The sequence below is a fragment of the Astyanax mexicanus genome, chromosome 18, assembly GCF_023375975.1.
Source record: "Astyanax mexicanus isolate ESR-SI-001 chromosome 18, AstMex3_surface, whole genome shotgun sequence".
Lineage (NCBI taxonomy): Eukaryota > Metazoa > Chordata > Actinopteri > Characiformes > Acestrorhamphidae > Astyanax > Astyanax mexicanus.
The window spans coordinates 5,633,495-5,658,316 of record NC_064425.1 but is presented as its reverse complement, the minus strand read 5'-3'; the positions used below and the strand labels follow the sequence as shown (position 1 = coordinate 5,658,316).

General features: G+C 36.5%; 2 protein-coding genes across 5 annotated transcripts in view; one reads left to right on the top strand and one right to left on the bottom strand.

Annotated features, from left to right (window-relative positions):
* Window positions 1-3,535, top strand: part of auts2b (activator of transcription and developmental regulator AUTS2 b) — a 56,989-nt gene extending 53,454 nt beyond the window's left edge. For all 4 annotated transcript variants that reach the window (XM_022674542.2, XM_007260525.3, XM_007260523.3 and 1 more), the window contains 7 exons: window positions 632-661; window positions 756-827; window positions 987-1,128; window positions 1,399-1,479; window positions 1,577-1,660; window positions 1,766-1,982; window positions 2,110-3,535. In XM_022674542.2, the coding sequence (XP_022530263.2) occupies window positions 632-661; window positions 756-827; window positions 987-1,128; window positions 1,399-1,479; window positions 1,577-1,660; window positions 1,766-1,982; window positions 2,110-3,250 (1,767 nt within the window). In that variant the 3' untranslated portion in view covers window positions 3,251-3,535. The remainder of the gene's footprint in view (window positions 1-631; window positions 662-755; window positions 828-986; window positions 1,129-1,398; window positions 1,480-1,576; window positions 1,661-1,765; window positions 1,983-2,109) is intronic.
* A 58-nt stretch (window positions 3,536-3,593) lies between these two features.
* Window positions 3,594-16,503, bottom strand: zgc:112083. The gene is made up of 10 exons (XM_022674561.2): window positions 16,208-16,503; window positions 14,986-15,141; window positions 12,938-13,164; window positions 12,402-12,513; window positions 11,720-11,872; window positions 9,833-9,907; window positions 9,520-9,640; window positions 7,007-7,145; window positions 5,709-5,833; window positions 3,594-4,333 (listed from the first exon to the last, which is right to left on the bottom strand). The coding sequence occupies exons 2-10, from the start codon at window positions 15,134-15,136 to the stop codon at window positions 3,928-3,930; spliced, it is 1,509 nt and encodes a 502-aa protein (XP_022530282.2). The 5' UTR covers window positions 15,137-15,141; window positions 16,208-16,503; the 3' UTR covers window positions 3,594-3,927.
* Between the last annotated feature and the right edge of the window lie 8,319 nt (window positions 16,504-24,822).

The following is a 24,822-nucleotide window of genomic DNA, read 5'->3' as shown; positions in this document are numbered from 1 at the left end:
TTGAGGAAATCAGACTATACTGATACATGACCTCATGATTAATCATTTAAACTGTCTTGTTTCTTATAAATAACTAAATAACTTTTAATTTTGATGACTCAACATATTGCGCCATATCACCCACCCCTAATTATCACATCAGGAAAACCATTTTTTGCTGTTTTTAGCAAAAGAAAAATTCACACTGTTCTCATATCACATCTCATATCACATCTACTAGAGACAGATTATATCTGTCCAGTGTCATTTATTTTACTTTAATCCTGGATATATGGAGATATTTGGAGTATCATTGACTTTTGTTACAAATCTGAGAAATTTTTTTTATATATCTCAGTTAGGGGTGTGTCATATGTGCAATAATAAAATTAATATACTGTATTTTTTAAATAATTCAGTGTTTTGTTATATCGCCAAGAGTATTATTGCAAAAATAGCATAAAATATTGCAATATTATTTTAGGGCCATATCGCCCACACCTTCTACAGTGTAAATGTTACTATTTATCTGAGAAGTGCACCAAAGGGACTGAGGAAAACTGTAATAAAGAACTTGAAAAGTCTGTTGAGAAAACTATTATAGATTGATTAAAGAAGACCGGTTAAAATATATTTCTTCTGTTTGTTTCAGTTGCTGGATTCAGGGTGTCATACACCGAAGGTAAGACATACACCACTTGCTATTAATTAAACTTTATAAATTGGCTCACTCAAATCAGAAATTCACATATTTCAAATGTATTTTGTTTTTGCAGAAGCCAGGGAAGTGGTGTGCAATGCATGTTCACATTGCTTGGCAAGTGTATCACCATCAGCAAAAAATCAAGGTATGTTTGCAGATTTATCACTGGTACTATAGCATAGCTTTCACTGTGTTTATCTCTTTTAGTAGCAGTGTGAGTGTACCATCTCTGTGTTTACCAGATCTGTTGGTTGGCTTTGCGTCATTCCCACCAGAACCCCTCTCTTGTCTGTGCGCATTTCAGAAGCAGATGCAAATTGAGCCTCACAAGTTAGACTTTGGGCTGAAGCCAGAGTTCCTGAGTCGACCCTCTGGTGCAGGCTTCACAGGAATGATCCAGCAACCGCGTGACTTACCCCGCCCCTCCACCATCTTTTCCAGTGCTGGTAAGTATCAGAGATTCGGTTACATCCAGAGACACAAGGGCAGACCAACATTAATGGGCACTTATTATCCGAGTCTACTGTATTTCAGTGTGCAGCGAAGATCCAATAAATCTATAGAGTCATATTCACATGGGCTGTGCAATTACTCTAGATGAACTGATCTAAAGAGTACATCTCTACTGGCAGAATTGTTCAGGGAATATACAACAGGAAATACATTTGAGCAATTGCAGATATAGAAATATAAATGACTTTTTTTTTCTTTGCCAGGTCCAACACACCCTTCAGTATCCCCTTATGGACACTTGCCTCACCCTCACACCAACCTGCACACCCCACCCTTTCATCACGGTAAGAGTAAATTACCATGTGGTTAAAGTGTGACTCACACTTGGCCAACATTTTAAAAGGATGCTAATAAAACCTTATGCTTTTCTTCTTTGTGTAGAATCTCTTAACAAGCCACCTGCTTTTGGAGGTCTGGGAACATTAAGCACCACAGCCTTTGGAGGACTTGGAAACCCCACATTAAGTAAGTAAATAAAATGTAACATCTTTTTATTAGTAAAATAATTGATTTCTCAGTTCTTTCACAGCTTCTTCATCTAAATTGATCTTCATTTCTAACCCTCAACAGCACCAAGCTCTGCTCACGGGAGTAAAGACTGTAAAGCAGTGCCACCTTCAGCCGTACCACAGGAGCCTTGGAACAGACTTCACCAGACGCCCTCCTCTTTCCCTACCCCTCCAGTGTGGCCTCGACCTCCTGAACCTGAAAAGACGACATCATCTGCAGGTCTGGAGAGATCAACAGACAAGAGAGACTCCCTATTCAACAAAGAAGAGCAGGAAAGGTTCGAGACCCTCAATATTATTTCTTCTCAAACAAAGAGTATTAATGATAGACAGCAGGTCAGAAACCTGAAACATTGGTTATTGCTTTTTTTTTTTTGCCCACTTTGCTTTACTTACTTATTGCAGGGATACACAAGGGAAGCGCCTTTCGCCTCCTGTCACGAGTCCGCTGGCTCACAAGCAAACACTGGAGCCTTCTAGAAGCACGTCTCCTGATCCTAAGGATAAGGACAAACCCAGAGACAGAGTGCAAACACAAGACATCCCTAATCAAAGTGGAGAGCCAGAGGATCAAAAGCACAAAGACAGCCAACGAGAAGAGAAGAGGGAAAAGATTGTGAAGTATGACCAGCGTCCAGTAGAGGATAAATCAGCTTCTGAGGATACTTTGTCCCCAAAGCAACAGAGGGTGGAGGCAGAGAGGCGCAGCAGTGATGGATCACACTGGGAACCAGAGGCAAAGAGAATTAGAGTGGAGGCTGAGCCTCATGTAAAGAGTGTCCAGATTAAGGTGAAGGAGGAGAGGAAAGAGGAGCAGGACTCACCTGAAGTCAAGCCACCTTCTAAAGCTTTGGAGAAACCACTGCATGGACGTGGAACCCCTGGAATGCAGTCTTCACCTGTGTCGTCTATTCCTATGGCTGTAGGAGTCGCAGGGGTTCCAGGCGGCATTGATAGGACTCGTCTGATTGCGCCATTTGTTGGGATGAGCCCACTGCCTGTTGCTGAGAGACTGCCTTATTCTCCACAGCACTGGGATCCTATGCGGAGTATGTACAGGGGCATGGACCTTCCTCAGAAAGAGTCCCTTCCCAAGGATCTGTTGCTGAGGGCAGATCCACTACAGCGTGCCATGTTGGGGCAGCAGATTTACCCGCGGGATCCCTTCCTCCACTCACTGGCCCTGGAGCAACAGAGGAACCAGCTGGAGGAGCGACAGCGCATGGCCCTCCTGCGGGAGGAGAGCGAGAGGGGCCGTCTGCTGGCTCTTCACCACGCAGCCATGGACCCCCGCCTGGTCCATCCAGGCCTCCTGCCCACAGCCTACCCCGGCCCAATGTTCCCCCGCCTGGGACTGCCCCAAGCTCCGCACTACGGCGCACTCAGCAAGACTCTGCCTCCTCCCGGCTACATACACCACGCTCCTCCACCCTCCCTGCTGCCCCCTCTCCCCGCTCGCTCAGCCTCCCCCAGACGGACTACCCCTCTGCCAGACCGGCAGGACAGATCCATCCCTCACTCATACAGAGACTCAGAGGCTCCATGAGCCCGACAGCATGAGGGCCCGAGCGAAGGCCAGGCCCAGCCAAGCACTTCATATTAAAACGAGTGTACAATATTGAGATGATGTACAGGGGTGAAAATCATCGGGGCAGCTTTCTGGATGCAGATTAAGTCTAGTCTTTCATATTAATTTGCTGTGTCAGTTGTGACTCACAGTTCACTGTCCTTCCTCATCGTCTACTAGGCTTAATCCATCACCAAGAGACTGGCCCATAATGTTTTTTCTTTTTTTTTGTGAAAAGAATTAAAATAATAATTTTACGAAAAATGTAACTTGTTTATTTTGTTTGTTGTTCATAACAGAGTAAGGCTGTTTAAACTTTTTAAAAGGCCATTTAAAAATAAGCATACCTGAAGGAATTGTACACCAAAGTTTTATACAAGTATAAATAACGACACAAAAATATTATCTAAAACACAAACGTGAAACAGACAAAATCCTCTCTATAATTACACTGAGAACCTGAGATTTTGAAAAAATGAAAGCTGACATTGTAAAATGCTAAAAACTTAAACTTTAAAACAAGCTAAAATTCTTAGTCCTCTGAAAAACTGAAATCTAGAGGTCCTGTAAGCACAGGAGCACTACTCTTGTTCAGTAGAACTTAATGAGACTATGTGCTATGTAAATCAGATGATATAACACTGATAATGTTCCTCTCACACTACATCCATACCCAGCCCTCTGGCCACTGCAGCCAGGGCTCGGACTGCACCTGATTCAGTAGTAACTGGCTGCTCAGTGGCGTCCGGCTCCCCGTTCATCTCGCTCACTGTGTCGAGGACGCAGTACACAGGAGCACAGTCCTTCACAGGGCTAGGTTCAGCCTCACCCAGGAGCTCTGGGCTGGATGATGAGGAAGAGGAGGGATATGAGGAAGATTGCGTGGGAACATCGTTCACACACTCTGCCTGCAGTGCTGGCCTCTTACCCTGGCCGCCTGACCCAGAGACCTTGCGTGGGGTGCGCTTTTCCGCCATGTTCTTTATCAGCTCTTCTGTAACCTCCACTGTCTCAAAGCGAACCATGTTGAGTCTCAGGTATCCGTCCTCGTCTTCTTTATACCTGATTTTCAGAAAAGAGGATGTAAAATACAATTACTTACACCACAAGAGCATGAGCACAAACAAAAAGAGATGAAAACACTAATCGCAACCTAGTGTGAACTTAGAGTGCAAACCATCACTTTAGTTTAACGCTACATGATTTTAAGCCAGATTTTTTGTTGACAATGCACAGAAGTAAAAAAACAAAAAAAAAAACAAAATGAGGTAACATTCAACAAATCTGTGTTTTTCTTTTACTTCTGTATATTTTCCCTGCAAATCAGAACACAAACATGCATCACTATATATATATATATATAAATTATTTTTTTTTATTACAAACGACTGTAGAGGTGCAAATTCAAAGGAGCCATATGGTAATTCTTAGCCAACGAACACTTAATTTTTACGAATGTATCACTGGCATAACTTGTGAGCCAAAAGAAGCACTATAGCTAGCTTTTTAATAAAGTTAACTTAACCTCTAAACGTTTTAGAAGAAAATTCTTTATTTTCGTGCTTTTGCTGACATTTGTTCAGAGAAAATGAAGAATTCTCTTCTAAAACAAAGTTGGGAGAAACAATTAGTTCCAGTTAGTGATTATTTCTATTCTTTGACATTAGTTTGTAAGAAAACTGTTGTTTGAGATAGTATTACCAGACTACTAAACCACTAAAGTTATCAAGAGTTGATGCCTTTGGTGGATCTCAGCTTAAAAGTTATCAAGAGTTGATGCCTTTGGTGGATCTCAGCTTAAAAGTTATATATTTTATCGGTTATTCCGCTAATTTTTATTTGAGCTAGCTAGCTTATCACTGGCTAGAAATTTGCTAAATGTCAGTTAGCTATGTGGTTATACAGGATATTTTTAATCATGTTTCTTCCTAACTGAAGGAGTTTAGTAAATACAACCAAGTATTATTAACCAAGTATTAACTTGGTTAATAGATTTCTAAGTTAGTTATATTGGTATATAACTCAACTTGCTCATCAACGGTTCATTGTGTCCAATAGTCATGATAAATGCACCAAAAGACATAACAAAACTTGGAACAAAAGCTTTTTTTTATATATATATATTGACTTTCATTTAAATATTTTTGCAATAGTACATAAATATACTTAGACCTGGGTGCAAATAGCAAATGCCAAAGGAAATAAGGGCTTATTTTTTGCATGAGTAACAAAATTGAATGCTGGTAGAAATAACAAAAAAAACACAGCATCACAATTTGATTGCATCAAGCAGACCAAATATTACGGCTACAAACAGCATACTCTTATTAGAAATGACCTTTTAGTGTGTATGCAGGGCAAAACGTAAAGAGAATAAAGCTAAAGTAAAATACACACAATCAGCTAATAAAGAAAGTATGAGTCAAGTGTTATATACCTGAAGCGCGAGTGTCCAGACGGCCATTTGAGCTGATGTTTCTTTCGCAGGTGGAGGGTAAGGGTGTAACACCATGAGAAGTTCTTGTCACACAGATGACATTTATATCTGGACACCATGTTTCCCTGTTAGGAACAATTAAAATATATTACACCCACCTGCCAGCGCGTTTAGACACCCCTACCTTGGCAGAGCATGGTGCCAAAACACAATGCCAGACTGTAGCTGTAGCACATACGCTAACAAGGAATTTCTGTTCACATTATTCAAGCCTCTCAACAGTGCTAAAAAAAAAAAAAAATCGTTTCTGACCACAGGCTTAATCCTCTTATCCAGGTATTTTTTTGGGTGGTTTGAGGCACTTTCAGCCAATTATGAGGAACAAAATACCTCAAAAACTCCCCATGACAGTGTCACTGCTGCACTGAGAATGGTCCACTGTACAAACAACATCTGGTCAACAGTCCTGTGGTCAGAAACTCGCCAATGGTGAACGAAGCAGAGGGTGGCTGACAAATTGACAACAGATGGGGAACGGCCTGTAATTGAACACTTAAAGGTAACTGACCATTAAAGTAGGTAGACCTCAGTGAGCAGTAAAAAAAAAAAAACACAAGAGGAAATGCAAAACAGTTGCTTCTAACAAAGTAAACCAGGAGTATAAATCATATGTAAAAAATTTAAACAAAAATATACGCAGGCCATTTTGCGGCCCGTTTCCTTTTGTGGAGCGGCCCGCGAGGTATTTTAGAAATAGAATGAAAGTTGGCCCGCTGTTAAGCAGGATTTTATAATGTGAGATTCAATGTTTGAACTAGGTGTCAGAAACAGGCCAAAGAGTCTAAAAGCGGAGAGGGTGCGCATTTCTAGCGCAGAAAAACGGGGTAAGAGTATCTAAAAGCGGAGAGTGCGCATTTGTAGCGCAGAAAAACGGGCCAAAGAGTCTAAAAGCTAAAAATTAATAAGTTTAATATTAAGAGACATCATTAAATAAAACATCAATTTGAAAAATCTTAGTTTACACAACACTGTCAAAGATAAAGATAGTAAGTCAAGTAAAATGGTGTGTAAATGAAATAATCAGGAAAAAAGTATTATTAAGTTTCATTATTTGTTTTATTACGGAGTCTGTGGCCCGTGACAAATATATTTCTCCTTCTGGCCCCCAACAAAAAAAAGTTTGGACACCCCTGCTGTACACCACAAAAAAGGCCAAACCCCTTCTGTTACATTCATGATGGAAAAATTCTCTACATCTCAAATCAAACGTGAGGGTGTAGCGCCCCCTGCTGGCTCACCTCGTGCACTCTCTTGTAGTGCTGGTTCATGGTGTGAGCCATGCGAGACGAGTATCCACAGCCTTCCACTGAGCAGTGATACGCTGCTCCTTCATTATGGGTCTCCATGTGCTTCCTCAGATCATGCTGGTTCTTGAAGCTGAGAAGCAAGAAAGAAAGAAATTTAAAAGATTAATCATACACAATTTGCTGTAATTAATCACAATCAGATTTTCCTTAACACAAATATTAATAATGGATATTTAAGTGTAAAATAAAATAATCTAGGTAAGATCAACACAATGTGATTCAGGGTTCATACACGTTTTAACCAATACATTCCCATTATTTTTTTCATGACTTTTTCATGCCTTCAAGGCAAATTTTCATGACCATAAGATTTTTAAAACATCAGTGCAGACATGGACAATAGGGCTGCAACAAACAGTCGATATAATTGACAATGTCGATTATTTAAATTTGTTGAGCGCAAATTTTATTGTCGACTAATCGTTAATTTGTAACAGTACAGTTCACTCTCAACTTAGTTTGTGTCTCCAAAAGTGCCCAAACACAACAAATTACATATTTACTCACTAAATATCAGTACTTTTTCCACATTTAAACAACATCTGAATGTTTATATAGCTTTTAAATCTTATACTCAGTGGTTTCTAAAATTTTTAGAAAACGTGGCAGAAATAATCGTTGATTAATCTACCAATCAAAAAAATAATCATCAGATTAGTCGACAACCAAAATAATCATTAGTTGCAGCCCGAATGGACAATAAAATCAAAAATCTACTAAAACTAACATCAAAAGTGATTATAGTAGGTCTAAAATAAATCAGATAAAATGTTGACACACAATCTTTAATAATGAAATGTGTGTCAGATCCTGAGAGCTACATTGTGTGGAGCTAAATTACTCTGAGCTGATTTATTTTTTAGCTCAAAATAGATTTTCTTCATTGATAAACTAAAAAAAAGATTTGTAGCCCAAATTACCATGACTTTTCCGAAACTTTCTGGGCATTTTTATTTTTCCAAAACTTATCCAGGCCTGGAAATTGCTATTTTCAAATTCCACGACTTTTCCCGTTTTTTCATGACCATAAAAATTCATTTTAAAGTCAACATCATTAATGGACAGGGAGTCTTTTTTCACCCCTTATTTAAAAAAATAAAATAAAATTAACTTAAATGCACGTCTACCAGCTAACGACTGTACAGTCATTGCTACCAATAAATGCAAGGTGCAAATTCAAAGGAGCCAATGGTGATTCTTAGCCAACGAATACTTAATTTTCACTGATGTATTATTGGTACAATTTGTAAGCTAATAGAAAAGCGTTATAGCTAGATTTTTAACACAAATTTTTATAAAAGAAAATGATCTACACAATGGAGCTTTTAGGATCTGACTCACATTTTATTATAAAAACAATTATGTCTTAGCCAACGAATATTTAATTCTTACTGATGTATTATTGGTACAATTTCTAAGCTAATAGAAAAGCATTATTGCTAGATGTTTAACAAACTTTATAGAAGAAAATGATTTTCTGTGCGTTTGCTGACATTTGTTCACAGAAAATAAAGAATTCTCTTCTAAAACAAAGTTTGGAGGAACAGTTAATTCCAGTTTAAGATAATATAGCTAATAGTTTGAAGAAAACTAGTGATTTGGTAGATTTAGTAGTCGGGTAACACCAAGTTGAAAACAATTAAGCAAAATGTAAAATAAATGTAAAATAAAAGAATCAAGGTAAGATTAACACAATGAGATTTGAACCAGTTACATTTCAAATTCATTCCAAAGTCAACATCATTAATAGAAAATATTTTTTAAAAAGCATGAAGGAAAGTATCTCCTTAAGGTTCAGATGGTTAAATCTGGTATTTTCGTGATATCGATACTCTTAGCGATATGACCAAACACTGAATTAAAAAACATATTTTAAGAATACACTACTGCAACAAAATCAAAATTACAATATATTATTGCATATACAATATGATATGGCACACCTCTAACTGAGATATTAAACAATATACAAGAAGTTTTATAGATTTGTAACAGAAGTCAATTATCCAGAATGTCATGATAATAATAATGCACTCCAAATATCTCCATATATCCAGGATTAAAGTAAAATAAATGATACTGGACAGATATAATCTGTCTCTAGTAGATATATAATGGGAAATGAGAACAGTGTGAAATTTTCTTTTGCTAAAAACAGTAAAAAAGTAGTAATTATAATTATATATCAGAGTATAATATTGTTCAGAATATTAAAAAATGTTGGTGATATTATTGCGTACACCCATATTCTAAACACACTTTAGACACAATTCCATTCATCACTAGAATGCCTTTCCTGAACACCAAAAATTACACATCATCTAAGGGATATAGTGAATAAAACACTATACTAAAATCTGACAAACCCAATATTAGAACTGTTTTGTAATGAACTGTAGATGAGTGTATTTCTTCTAAAGTTTAAGGTGTGGAAAATGTGCTACCTGCTCTCACAGAAGTCACATGGGAAGGGCCGTTCGTCACAGTGCCGGAACTTGATGTGGATCTTCAGGGTGGAAAGGGACGTGCAAGTCATGTCACAGAGGGGACATTTTATGTGATTCACTGCAAAACAACAAGCAGGCATAAAATTTACTAACAAAATTAATAACCAAATGGACATAAATTAACAGTCAATAGGAAACGGCAATTAGAATGGTAAAACAGTGCAAAAATATATTTCATCTGAGCTGAGGCGAATATTATAAATAAGAACTGATTTAACGTATAGAGAAGCTTATATATAGAGATGCTCACCGTGCTGTCGAACGTGATCTCTCAGCAATCTTTCATTAGCAAAGCCCTTGTCACAATGGCCACAGGTCAGAGTATCTAATATATAAACAACCATAAAACAGTGTTAGTAACAACATAATAAAATAAATGTTTTTCATGTACAGTACAAGTTTGGACACCTTATCATTAAGTGTTTTTCTTTACTTACCGACATTTTCACACTATAAGGCACACAACACAGCTATAAGCTGTAAGCTGTACTGCTAAGCCAAATAAAAGTAATTCTAGAAAAACATATATTTTAAAGTCAAACGAGCTCTGGATGTTAATCTACACAGATTTCTTTGTGTAGTAAACTGCCTCTGTTTATATACAGTAAGCTTAGATTTGCAGATTTCCACTAGCAGCAGGCTGAACAGCAAAAGTGCTAGCGCTTAGTGGCTAATGCTAATACAGCTCCAGTCTCGGTGCTGGAGAGCTCAACTGAAACTCCTGTATAACTCTGTACTTCAGCAGAGTGTCTTTACTGCTCCTTAATACCTGACTGGTAGAATTCATATATAAGGAGCACCTGATTATAAGACGCATTGATGATTTTAGGGAAAATTAAAGAATTTTAAGTGCACCTCATAGTGCCAAGAATACGGTAAATTATTTTCTACATTGTAGATTCAAGACAAACAATTAAGGGACACAAATGGAATTACAGGCTAAACATTAAAATAAATAAATAAAATAAAACAAATGTTTGTCCTCCACATTAATCCACTGATCTAAACCTGATGAACTGAGATGGTGATTTGAGGTGGTTTAATTGGGATGAGCTGGAGCTTTAAGATGCTGAGAAAACTATTTCAGGCGACTCTCCTTCATTGAGACACTGAGATAAAAATGCCATGAGTGTGCAGTTCTCTCCTCAAAAACAAATCTGATACAAGAATCTAAAGTATAAAACATATTCTGGTTTGTTTAACACTTTCTATTTACTAAAAAATTCCACATGTTCCTGTATAGCTTTAATATAGTCTTCAATATAAAATTTACAATGTAAAAAACTTTTAACTAGACTTGTATGCGTTTTTTAAATTATGCCTTTGTCTCCCCCATCTGGCAGTCCTAACGGACAATGTTAAATACACCTTGTGTTAATGTAGAATATTTGTGGTTTTAGATGATCTATGGCTATGTTCACATTATAAGCCACATTGCTCAAATCCGATTTTTTGCTCAGATCAGATTTGTCTGTCTTGCTGGTTCACACTCACAAATGTAAGTGATCTGTATCTGTGTGTAATGTGAACGAATCTGTGCCTGAAACGTCTCACATGCTGCACATTAATACCTGTATAAACATCTTCACCACCAACAGAGAGACTCGTAGCTTTATAAAGGGAAATGGATGAGTTAGCAGCTCATATGTGGAGCATCTTTTGCTGGAGTGGAGAGTAAACAGCTGCTCTGAAGTTCATGCTCAGGTAGAGGAGGTGAAAAAAGACCAGGCTGTTTGCTTTTGCTGTTTTTGTTGTCAGCTATAGCTGCACAGCTGCTCCAAGAGATTGTGTACGAGAAAGAAGCACGTAGCGCTAATGCTAATGCGTAAATCGGATACATATCAGATTTAGGACCACATATGAAAGTGAGTCAAATTGGCATTTTAAAAATCAGATTTGACATGTTCACACAGCAATGAAAACACAGCAAGAAATGAGCCACATTAAGTAAAACAAAATCTGATTTTAGTCACTTCAGCCTGGTAATGTGAACGTAACCTAAATGAAATTACCAACATTTGTTGACTTGTGTGTCCTGATTGATCCATTTTTAACCTTTTTATAGTTTCAGCACCAGTACACACATACAAACACTTGTAGTTAATATGTGGTATTATATAAAGAGCAATACACTGACCTTCAGGCTCAGCTTGTCTCTGAATGTGATCATAGAACTTGGTGTTGCTGGAGAACATGCAGCCGCAGGTGGGGCAGGCCACTAGGCGCTCCTGGGTGTGGCTGCGCAGGTGCTCCCGCAGCCGATACTTTATCTTAAAGAACGCATCACAACCTATAACGCACCAATTTAACACAACATGTTATTAAGAAGAAATTAACAGGCAAAAAAATTTACAGAATTGCATTTTTTGCATGTTAATTCCACACAAATGTTCTCTGCAAAACAAAACAATTAGTTCCAAAATTCAATAATGTATATATTTTTATAGATACACTATCACTATCTGCAGTTTAGAACATCATACACATACAGCCAGTGCATCTCTCAGCTTGTGCTTACAGTTTCACAGGTTTTAAAGGCAGCTAATTAAACAAGATAAAGAACATTTCATCTTAAGAGATGATGTTTACCCTTGAGCTTATAGACAACTGTCGATTGACCACCCCCCCACAAAAAAGGTATGAAATGAAAATGATGTACATGCACTTACATAATATTACATTTAACTACAATTAAACTAAATTTAATTTACACCCCATATCAACAGGTTCTCCTGTGCCGTGAACACAATCCCCATTTTCAAACAAAGTTCAAAATCTTAATGATAGATCTTTTAAAGGCTATTAAAGCATTTATTCACCTTTCCAGCTGCAGAAAAGGGCCTGCTGTCGGTCTGGGAGCGGCTGCAGTTCTGTGCAGTGTGCATGCATGTCCACATGTCTGTAGAACCACTCTGGATTATTGAAAGTGCTCTGGAATAACAAGAGGAGAAATAAATTGAATAGCACAGAAGAAACCACTATGTTGATATTTAATGTTTATTATGATTTTTAATGGTTAATAGAGGTGGGTGATAGGGGTGGGCTATATGGCCCTAAAATGATATGATATTTTAGTTTTTTTTTTGTGATAGCGATACTCTGAGTTATAACAATAGATAGAATAAATCAACAATAAACTACAACAACAAAATAAAAAAATCAAATTCTATTACTGCATACAATATGTTATGTCCCACCGAGATTTAAAAAAATACTTGTTCGGTACTGATAAAATTGTTTCATGTCTTGTAAAAGAGTTTTCTTTTTATTCTGTAGTTTTTGTTATTTATGTGGCCACCACCTGTAACAAATAATGACCAAACAAGTGAGTGCGTCTGAAGAGGCTCATACTAACATCACAGTGTTCCCACTGACACACGAATCCCTCTGAGATGTCTGTGATGAGGTTGTTGCTGTGGAGTTCCTGAGTGCAGCTGGGCAGCTCCGGATGCGACTGCAGAAGTTGGGTCCCAATGAACTTAAGTTTGCTGTGGAAGATGTGGAAATGCGCGTGAGCGACCAGCTCATTTGGGCTCCCCATAGCCAGGAACTCACAGCCCTGCCACAGACACGGGTAATCATCTGAAACCAAGAGAAACGCTCAGTTAAAGCTCATTAACTTCATAAATCAACAACACTGGAACAGGAGAAATTGTCTAGCGTGTAAATTAGGAGTCAGAGATATGATGAGAGTCATGGTGCACGCTAGGGGTGGGCGATATGGCCCAAAAATAATATCGCGATATTTCATGGCATTTTCACGATAACGATACTCTTGGCGATATGACGAAAAACTGAATTATTTCAAGAATACACTACTGCAACAAAATTAATAATAAATTTTCTTTTAGCATATGGTATGATATGGCACACTCTTAACTGAAATAAAAAAAAATACAAGAAATTAATCAGTAACATTAATTGGTAACAGAAGTTAATGATCCAGAGTGTCACGATACTAATAATGTACTCCATATATCTCCATATATCCAGCATTAAAGCAAAATTAATGATACTGGACAGATATAATCTCTAGTCTCTAATAGTCTCTACTAGATATATAATGGGAAATGAGAACAGTGTGAATTTTTCTTTTTGCTAAAAACAGCAAAAAAAGTAGTACCCTGATGTGATAATTAGGAGTGGGTGATATGGCACCATATTTCAGGGTATAATATCGTACACGATATAAAATTTTTTTGCCGATATTATTGTGTACGATACGATATGGCACACCCCTAGTGCGCGCTATACTATTCTGAGCATTTCGTGGATATCATCAGTGCTTAAGAAACACTGGTTAAATGCATGTTTCATTATAAGGACTGAAATAAATTAAATCCTGTCTAATTGGATGGAGTTAAAAATATATTAAAATCAATCAGTATAAAAGAGTTTTTGGCTAATATTTGTACCATACTGCCCACCCCTGAATCGAATTTCAATACCAAAAAGGTACCGACCGAAAAGTCTCGGTACTACAAAGTACCGAATGGTCTATTTAAAAAAATATATATATTAATTACTTATGTATTTTTTCTAAGCTTTTTTTCTCACATTCTTTTCAAGCAGATACCATCTTAAAATTTTGTCTAAGAAAAAAATAATCCTGTCTGTCTCTTCCTTACTTCTTTCCCCATCTCGCCCTCTCTCACACAAAAATAACTTTTTTTTTCTTTATTTTAAGAGGCAATCATATCTCAGCATATACACATCATCCAAATTTTGTCTCTTAATACATTTTCAAAAAACATCATGATCAAAGGAAAAAAAATGGGGGGTTGGTCACATGTCTGGCAAATAGGAATAGCATGGGAAAACAAATATATAAACAACCATTTCTTATTCCAAAAAGAACTCTTAAAACCTGAAATGCATCCAGCAATATGCTAAGAGATGCTGGGTATCTGTATCAAACTCAAAATATTGTATCGGTATTAATTTTTTTAAATTATACCCAGCCCTACCCTTGGATGAGTTAACATTAGATTAACTCAGTAAGATTTCTGAGCAGTAAGTACATTTAATTCAGTAAATCCTACCAAGGAGTCAGATATTTTTTAAAGGTTGCATACAGAATAAAAAAATATTATTTTAACTGCAATGATTGTCACCACATGGGTGATGTTGATGACATGATGTAGAAAGTTCTGTACTGTGCTCAGTAAACTGCAGTGTGAAGCCAAAAAAACTAATCTGACTAAATGTACACAATTTAACAAACATAAACCCTGGTTTGGATTCTGGTCTGCTTTTAGATGTGAGAAACATCCTTACAAAATCTAGAAATTGTTAAATATACTGTGCACCATGAACATTACTTCATGCAGACGGTGATGCACTTGAGTAGTTCTGAGAGCTGGGTTTTCTCCCGCTTTCCTTCAATTGACAAATGACACTTACCGAGCTCCTCCATCGTATCTCCTTCACCAAGATGCTCCTTCAGATGTTCAGACATGTGATCACTAAGCTCCTCCATGCTTTCTCCCTTGAAAGTGCAAGATGCCCACTCACACGCAATCACCATGTTGGAGAGCTTCTTTCTCTTTGCCATTTTGCCTGTAAAATGTCACACTTTAAAACCAGTACAACATTAACCACCCCATCCTGTTGAGCTTTTAAAATCAAATTATATTTATCTAATATACAGTTGTATCTAGAAATGCTTATACATATTTTTAAATACACAATATAAATATATTAACGCTACATATATATATTCAAGATTCAAAAGATTCAAGATTCAAAGAGTTTATTGTCATGTGCACAGTAAGAAACAAGTTTCCTCGTACAATGAAATTCTTTCTTTGCCCCTCGCCAAGTATGCCGCATAAAGATAAAAATAGAAAATATACAATAAAGAAAGAATAAATGTATATATATATTTGTTTTTATTTATTTCTTTTTTTTAAACTCTGAACAAATATACAAGACAAAATTATGAGTTTCTTTGATTTTACCAAATTGAAAACCTCAACTGCTTGAATTTTTGCACCAGGAGTAAAGGCATAAAGTTATTCAAAAGCAGTGGGTAAGACTAGTGGAGGAGAACAGGGTTATTCCACCAAATATTGATTTCTGAACTCTTAAAAATGTATGAATATGAACTTGTTTTCTTTGCATTATTTGAGGTCAGAAAGCTCTGCATTTATTTTTTGTATTTCAGCCATTTCTCATTTTCTGCAAATAAATGCTCTAAATGACAATATTTTTATTTTTATGGAATTTGGGAGAAATGTTGTCTGTAGTTTATAGAATAAAACAACAATGTTTTTTATAATCAAACATAAAACTATAAACAGAAACTGATGTGGTCTCATTAAAACATTAAATTATATTTCGAGACAAAATGTATTTTGTGTCAAAATGTAATGTTTTAACATATATGTATTATATGTAAAGGTGTCAACCCTACATTTAGTTTATATAATATACATAATTTGCTATTAGTAGAAACAGGAGGCAGACGAAGCTAAGATACAAAACACTAGTCAGTTAGTTAGTTAGCTCGCTAGTTTACAAGAGCTGGACACAAACAATTCAGAAATACACACATTAAACAGTCTAAACTCCAGACTACAGTAATTAATACACTAAATAAATAGTTTGTGGTTAAATTACTTACAGTAAAGCAGTAGGAGCGGGGCAGCGGAGGGGGTTTGACTGTTTGAGTCTGTGAGTGTTTGGTTCAGTGCTAACAGGCTAACAGCAGCTGAACCTGATTAACAGCCAGCCAGACGCTTCTAAAGCTCTCAGCGGAGTTAAAACTACACACACTATAAAACACTGCGCTTCATTTACTGTTCAAAAGCTAAAAATGACGGATATTCTGATCTAAAACTGAGCTCAACACACAAACAGCGCTGCCGCCGCTCTCACTCAAACTACAGGCGGACTCGCAGCTACGCGGGATCATTCGTTTCTGACTGAATCAACGAAAATACAAAATAAAAGTCCCCCTACTATAGTAATGGATCGGAGGCAAACGGACCGACTCTAAGAACCGACTCTTTGAAGTGAACAGGGGGAGTCGGTTCCTTATTGTGAAATAAAAAGAGACCACTTCAGTTTCTGAATCAGTTTCTCAGATTTTGCTATTTATAGGTTTATGTTTGAGTAAAATGAACATTGTTGTTTTATTCTATAAACTACAGACAACATTTCTCCCAAATTCCAAATAAAAATATTGTAATTTAGAGCATTTATTTGCAGAAAATGAAAAATGGCTGAAATAACAAAACTCAAATAATGCAAAGAAAACAAGTTCATATTCATAAAGAGTTCAGAAATCAATATTTGGTGGTATAACCCTGTTTTTTATTTACAGTCTTTATGCATCTTGGCATCATGTTCTCCTCCACCAGTCTTACACACTGCTTTTGAATAACTTTATGCCTTTACTCCTGGTGCAAAAATTCAAGCAGTTCAGTTTGGTTTGATGGCTTGTGATCATCCATCTTCCTCTTGATTATATTCCAAAGGTTTTCAATTTGGTAAAATCAAAGAAACTCATCATTCTTAAGTGGTGTCATCTTTTTTTTACAGAGCTGTATATTATTAGTGCATTAAAAATTGAATATCATTGAAAAGTTTTTTCTTTTTTATTTCAGTAATTCAGCTCAAAATGTAAAACTCATATAAAATAAAGATGAGATGTATTACACACAGAGTAATCTATTTTAGAAGCTTATTTATTACCTTATTGTTGATGATTATTAATTAAAGACTTTAAAAAAAAAAAATCAGCACATTTTAATATTATACAAGACCAAAAGGTACTTTTGGCAGTGTGGGCAGTGTACCAAATCATGCTGGAAAATGAAATCTGCATCTCCATAAAAGCTGTCAGCAGAGGGAATTATTATTCTTATTAAACAAAAGTTTAATTGTGCTTTAATAGCAGAGTAAGTAAACTCAGTAAAGTTTATATATAAGTAAAAAAATCAGTTTTCAAATATTATACTTTTCTAAACAAATTGGTCGACTGCTGTTTGTTTATGTTTGTCATTGCATTATGAAATATAATAATTACACTATTGTGCAGAAATAACCCCAAAACACTAGTTGTTTCTTTTTCTTTTAAATATTCCTCTTTTGTAAATTATACAACTATTTTTTTTTTTTTTTTTTGCAAATAAGGATAATAAGGCATAATAAGACAAATAATGTTTTATTATGTCTGGCCAAAAATACAGCCAGTGATAGCAAAGAGATTTGAATAAATGTTAATTTTTGTTTGCATGGCATCTTTTAAAGTTGATGATGGAAAAACTCAATGTATTTTTGCTTGTTATAATGCTACTGTTAGAATGGTATTTTTTGTTACAAAGTTTAGAGGTTCTGTTCAATTCTAGGATTTAATCTAGGAATTTGTAGCTCCCAAATTTGTGCTTAGAACTGTACATTAGAAATAGCACACAAATGAATAGAGCTGCAGTTCTTAATGTTGACCACAGAGTGTTGCCATTTCCCAAGGTATGACCTTTGTTATATCAGATTTTAAAAAAAGTAAATGCACACTCATCTTAACAAAACCAACACAAATTTTAGTTTTTTTTTTTTGTTTTTTTTTTTGAGAATTTAAAACTGTAAGCAATCCTAATGATTCCAAAAAAGATCTAAACTGATAGTCTAATGCCTAGCTGTTCCGTCTTCCTTGTTTAGATTAATACATTTTTAACCCTGCCAGCAGAGCACAGAGCTCAGAGATTATTCAATTATTCATTGAATTTGGCAAGGATGAATGAGTCTGCGAGGTTGAACACTCTTGTCTCTAAAAGCATCTTCATTCATCCACCTTACTGGAGCTGCCTAAAGGACTTCTCTCTTCTTTTTTCCAATATCATATGTTTAAAGTACTTGTTTACCTAGGAATGCACAAAGAGCATCTCTGTCTAATCATATAATATGGTTTTGCTTTTTCTTTCGTCCTTTTTTATTTTAAGTTAATTTATTTTTGGTTCACTCTCTCCTAACAAGACTCATACAGATAAAACCAGAACTTGAACAATAGATTCTATACCAAAACGCTCAAGATGTTTTTTTTTTAAAAGAGCCAAAAACATTAATCGCCTTCATCGATTAATATTTGATGCCTGGATTAAAAATTTACACCAGAAAAAGGCCAATGTTCTGCTCTGCCTCACTGTAAGCATCAGACTATATAAGGAGGAACAGAACTGGAAGTTTCAGATACTGTTTCAGGAAGATTATGTAATATTCTGATCTTCTGTCCTAATACCAAGAGAGTCTTTCTTCTCTTTTTTTGGTTTATTCCTTCCAACAGAGACCCAACTGAGAGTCTACGTTGACATGCAATGCAAAATGTTCTGGTACAGGAACTAGTATTGTGTCCAATGACTTTTGCCATGTCCCAAGGAAGCTATAGAGTGCTGCAGTGACCTATGGGATATGCGTGTGTGGCCTCCTGCATTGAATGTGGATGTGAATTCTGTCAGTCATTCATATGTTTGAATGGACAGTTCTAGCCAGACAACACCAGTCACGATTATTGCCACCCACTGCACTGTACACTTTGGGTGGTAATGCCTTATATGACAGATTCCTGGTATATACTGGTGGTACTGTGGATCAAAGAATATTAAATGGCGTATATCTCTTCACTGATCTCTATAAATAATAATACATTTCAGACTCGCTCCAGTGGCTGGATCACCTGTTAGGTACCAAGAGTTTTTAGTGAACTGGGAAAATCTGATTTTAAAATGATTCAGTGATCCCAGCAAGCTGGAATTTACTACAAAAAATCCTTTAACCCTCTCATGCATGAATTATAATAAACTCAGTCAGGATTTTTTTTCTAAGTGTTTTTATACATCCTTAGGGATGTAAAACAAGGTTTGAAAAAAATATATATTCTATCTTTATTCGATAAAGAAATATTTATCTGTCCACTCAAGTGTACTTCATGCATTTTTTGTTGTAAAAAAAACACAAATGTAATTCAGTTATACAGTTGTAATATGGTATTCTGTTGGAATAGTGGAACTGAGGAGGATATTGTGACACAAGAAAATGTCTCTGAACCGTAGAACCTTATAGAACCTTGATTGTGACTGGTATTATCATACTGTATTCTTGTCAAGTCTCTGAACTGTTAAGTGAGCATATTCTCTTATAGTATTTTATAGCATGTATCATATTTCCTGTCAAATCATGCTTGTTGCTAATTTCTGAGACTATTTTCTATGATGGTTGCCAAAGCATACAGGGCACAAAGCTACAAGACACTGCATGCAGATGTACTTGGTTCTTCGTGTGCTGGCATTTTATACTTTCTTGAGCTGGGGCCAGTGGTTTCCAGGGGCATACTGGATATTGGGGTGCCCTTAGTTTCAACAGCCTCATCTCCTTCATCTCCGTTCCTCAGCCTCAACTCCCTCAGTAACATTTCCAGACTCACCTTCACTATCACTGCTTGACCCTACTTCTCTGCTTGCAACTGTCTGTACTGGCAGACATTCCTCAATTAAAGAAGTTGATTTACAGCCAAAACATTAAACAATATGAATTATTTTAAAAACAACACTGGAAGTAATTGACATTGCATTAAAGTTGAAAAATAGCTAATGATGCATGATGTACAATTAAGTGGACAGATGATTAATCAACAATTCCCTCAAATATAAAATCTAAATTTCGAAAATCTTTACATAATATGTCACCTTAGATGTTACTTGATGTAATTATATATTTTTTTACCTGCAGTGATATAATTTTATAAAAGGTAGAAACAAAAATAGCCAAGGTGTTTGGTGGTTTTCCCTGTCTGCCGGCCATCTTGATTTCATTGACTTCTTTTTCCCATTACAATGACCAACCAATGGGATTTTTTTGTATAGGATGATGCAATAGCTTCCACTACAGTGGACTATATGCAGCAGTGCCCAAAATTGCAAGCATATTTAAAGAAAAAACAATTTTAAACAGCTGTACACTGTAGTGACCTCTATGCATGAAAGGGTTAAAACTTTTTTTGTTTCTAATCACCATCAGAAAGCCTGGGATTGTTTTTTATTAGTCTATCTTTTTCTTATTTTAATTTTTATTTGTTTTATTTTTTTATTTTTATTTATTAATTATTTTATTTATTTATTTAAATGTTTTATATTATAATTCTTATTCTCAGTTCTATTTCACTCATGATCCATTTACATACTGCTATCCGATGACACTTGTACGGAGCCTGTAAGATGACATCATGTAAAAAAAAAGTAAAAAAAATGTGTGGCCACGCCTAATTAAGCAGTCGGAACAAAATCCTAATGCATTAGAACAAGTTAAATATGGTGTGGGAACGAGATCATTAATGTGTGGCCTTGACTTATTAAGGCATGGAAACAAGTTAAATAAATCGTAGCTATTAAGGCGTGGCCACAAGGTCCTTTTGTTTCATAGCTAACAAGGGTTGTGCTCAAAATGATGCATAAGTAAGGTAAACAGTCTGTGTCTGAGCCAATCAGCCTTTAGTATGAGAATAAAGTGCCTTTTTATGTAGAATTACACCATGTCTCACTGCAAGATACTCCAAAATATCACCATAATTCACTCAGAGATTAAAATAAAAAGAAATCAGTTCACCCTCCATTGTCTTACTAAAGATAATCCCTGGATTAAAGGCGCTTTAATGTCATATTCAGTTTTCTCATGAGCATTAATTTACAGAAAAGCAAGGTTTATATTTTTTCTCCAGCTAGATTTAATAAACTCGTTCCTATGCCTTAATAAGTCGTGGCCACCCCCTTTTTTACCTTAGGGGCTCTGTACTTTTAGGATTTCAGTGTAGATAAAATAAACTCAATAAAAGGTCTCTGATCTACACTGTTTATAAAATTTTCTTCTCTTCTCAAGCTCATTTAAAACGGTCATGCACAGTTAAACAGTTCTGTACTTTAAAGTGTCATGATTCATTTATACATGACCATTTTCCAACCTCTTGTTTTCCCGTAAGCGAGAAGTGTACAATCGAGAAAAAAGAGCCACAAAGTGTTCTTTGACAAAAAGCCTCAAAAGAACCATTGTGTGAGAAACAGACGCATGTGAGTGAACTTCTTAGAGGTCTGCTAAACTTTCACATGATGCAATGATACCAACATAAGGGTTTCCCAAGAATGTTTTAATTATTTGAAGATTCTTTGAATCCTTAGCAGCAATATGTGAGAATTTGTATTTCTTGCTCCAGGGTTTCCCTACAGGTGGGAAGATTAAAGGGCATGCTTTAAAACACCACTATAGAACTATAGAAGCTGCATACACGCACTTCTGGACAAGCTGAAAGAGGTTCCGTATTATTGCACAATTTTGCACAAGGAAATTAGAATATTATATAAGACCAATTGTTACTTTTGGCAATGTGGGCAGTGTGCCAAGTCCTGCTGGAAAATGAAATCCACATCTCTTCATAAAATTGTCAGCAGAGGGAAGCATGAAGTGCTGTAAGATTTTTTGGGAAAACAAAACTGCACTGACTTTAGACTTGAAAACAAAACACAGTGGATCAACACCAGCATATGACATGTCTCTCCAAACCATCACTGATTGGTGGAAACTTCACACTAGACCTCAAGCAGCTTGGACTGTGTGTCTCTCCACTCTTGCTCCAGACTCCGGTCCCTTGATTTCCAAATTTAAAAAATGTAAAATTTACTGATGATCAGTGATGGTTTGGAGAGACATGTCATCTGCTGGTGTTGATCCACTGTGTTTTATTATCAAGTCTAAAGTCAGTGCAGTGTTTTCCTGTGCAGTATTTTCTGGCCCTTCAAAGCAGAATAAATCACAAGACATTATTTTGACTGCTTTATTCATTTCATTCAAAGCAAGCGAACACCATGAGCAGGTCACACATACAAACGCATACAGGTTTGGCATCTGGTGGCTCTACGTTGCTCTCTACACAGGCACTGTATTCTGAAATGGACAGCATAGCTTGAAGATAGCACCCAGGGTAGTGTGCACGGCACGTCTGTAGGGCAATCCATCCAGGAGGTGCGGTTTGCTGGGAAAAGGCTGCAGAGGGGAACTGATATCGTCTCATCTCGAGACGTCAATGACAGCACGGCCATTTAAAAAGAAATGTCTCTTACAGAAGCCTGCGATGACTCTGCTTATCTGTTAAAGAGACTCTCAGACGTTTGTATGGTCATGGAAAACCAGCACCGTTCCTATTTCCCAGAAGAGCAAAGGCAGAAGACCAAAGACGTACGTGTTTTAGCAGCATTCTTCCATATTAGCTTAACTACAATGAGAGCAGGCAGCTTTAAGATTAAATGAGCTAGTTATTTCTCAGTACATACAGCATAACACATATCGGATCACTCTTGAACGTTGACCCTTTGGTGAAGTGAGCGTGTAAATGCTTTAATGGGTTAATGTTGCACGACACAGGGACACAAACATACACACATAGAAAGGCCACTTGAGCCTCACATCCTTTCAGACTGAAAAATGACCATTTGAATTGTGTATATAATTCATAAGCATAGGGGTGTGATTTCTGGGTTCAGATCCCAGACGAGCCCCCAATGCTGTGAAGAACTGATCTATTACCAGGCCACAACAGAAAGTAAAAGACGTTTTAGGCCCCCTTCCCTTTCATGACCTGGAAAAGCATCCTTTTCCTGACACACCCAGCACTACCATCCACTTTACATTCTCTAAGCTAGTAACTATACTAGCTGTAATTATAACGAAGCTAGACAGCTTTGTTATAGTTACTCCAACTCAAGTCTTTGGGGAAAAGTAGGAAACAAATGTCTTTTTGATTTGTCCAACCTTTTTTCCTTAAAAATGTAGGATAGTATTTGGTAAGCTGTGTTTGCTGCAGTTGATTTGGTACGTGGTAACCTGTAAAGGCATACATCTTCCATTGATTATTATTGATTGATTAGACTCAGACTGGTTCATACATCTATACAGTGTCTGGCATTTCTTATTTCTTCCTCTTGTTTTCAACTGTCACAAAAACAGAGGGGTAGGTGTAAGTGGTAGTAGAGCTTAGATTCTCTGAAATCCGACCCGACACTAATTTTCCCACCACTTTCCTCAAGAAAATAGTCTGTGATGTAGGCATCTGTTTTTAATGCTATTTTCTTTTTATTTAAAGATATGGTGCGATAATCACAATTTAGCAAAGTAACAATTCAAACTGTGCTTAAATAAAAGTTGCAGTGCATAGCCTTATTTAAGCTATTTTTGTGTGTTTTTTGCACATAGACTATAAGCTCAAAATAAAAAATTGTTTGTTTAAAAATTGTTTTCTATTCCTAAACCATGTTAAAGTATATTAGATTAGAAGAAAGTCATTCAGGCATCATTCTTGTAGCCTAATTGAAAGATGTTTAGCCCTGTGGATTATTGATTGCATTGTTAGGTCTATGCTTCTTCAGTGTTGCAATGTTAATTAACATCATTCTGAACAGATTTTGCTCATTCAAACAGCCCAAAAAAGTTTTCAAAAAGCTCAGTTTTAACGCTTTACTTACTAAAAATAATGTCTGGTTTAAATCGGGCTCTGGCTTGGGTCGGGTCAGGCTGGATATTTTGGGCCCGATCTAAGCTCTAAGTGGTAGGGCATAAGGGATAAAATGGGATTGGCTACTGATCTGGCAAAGGGTCTTGGGAGAGAGCCCTTTTTGCTTTCTGTCATGGCCTGACCCTATATTATGTCAGTATTGTTTTTTGTGTGTGTTTTCTCGGGCCTGATTTATTCCTCAGCAGAAGCTTGTTTAAACATAATACAAAAATCTGCATTGTGGCAAAGAAGTCACCAGACCCAGTGATGTTAGCATTATGTTACTAGAATGGCTTGTTCTAACCATTTTATCACATGTGATAATATGTAATAATAAATCTGGCTCTTGGCTGTTGGTGTCTGTTTTGTTGGCATGACATCTACTGTAAACACTGCATCACTTTAATTAGTCAGTGACTGTGATTATAGCAAGGAAATACTAAACTGCTAGGAGCCAGATGTGCATAATCAACATTGATTCTTCTGGTGTGTGAGCTATGTGTAATTGGTATGTACATATTCGATGTGATTTGATTACAGTTATGCCCATATGATGCATATCTAGTAAATGTTTGGAAAAATGTGATTTTTTTCATGTGATTAGAAAGTCCAAGGTTAGTAAGAAGTAATTTCTGAAAGGGCTGAGCACTTCTGGCTCAAAAACCACATGCAATGAAGTTAAGTGTTTGCCCTTGGCTGTGGAGAAG

Excerpts from the sequence above, each read along its gene's own strand:
- zgc:112083 (XM_022674561.2), bottom strand. The coding sequence starts at position 15,136 with ATGGCAAAGAGAAAGAAGCTCTCCAACATGGTGATTGCGTGTGAGTGG. Across the intron at positions 13,165-14,985 it reads AGATACGATGGAGGAGCTCG|ATGATTACCCGTGTCTGTGG; the intron begins GTAAGTGTCATT and ends TCTTGGTTTCAG. Across the intron at positions 12,514-12,937 it reads GTCAGTGGGAACACTGTGAT|AGCACTTTCAATAATCCAGA; the intron begins GTTAGTATGAGC and ends TTGTTATTCCAG.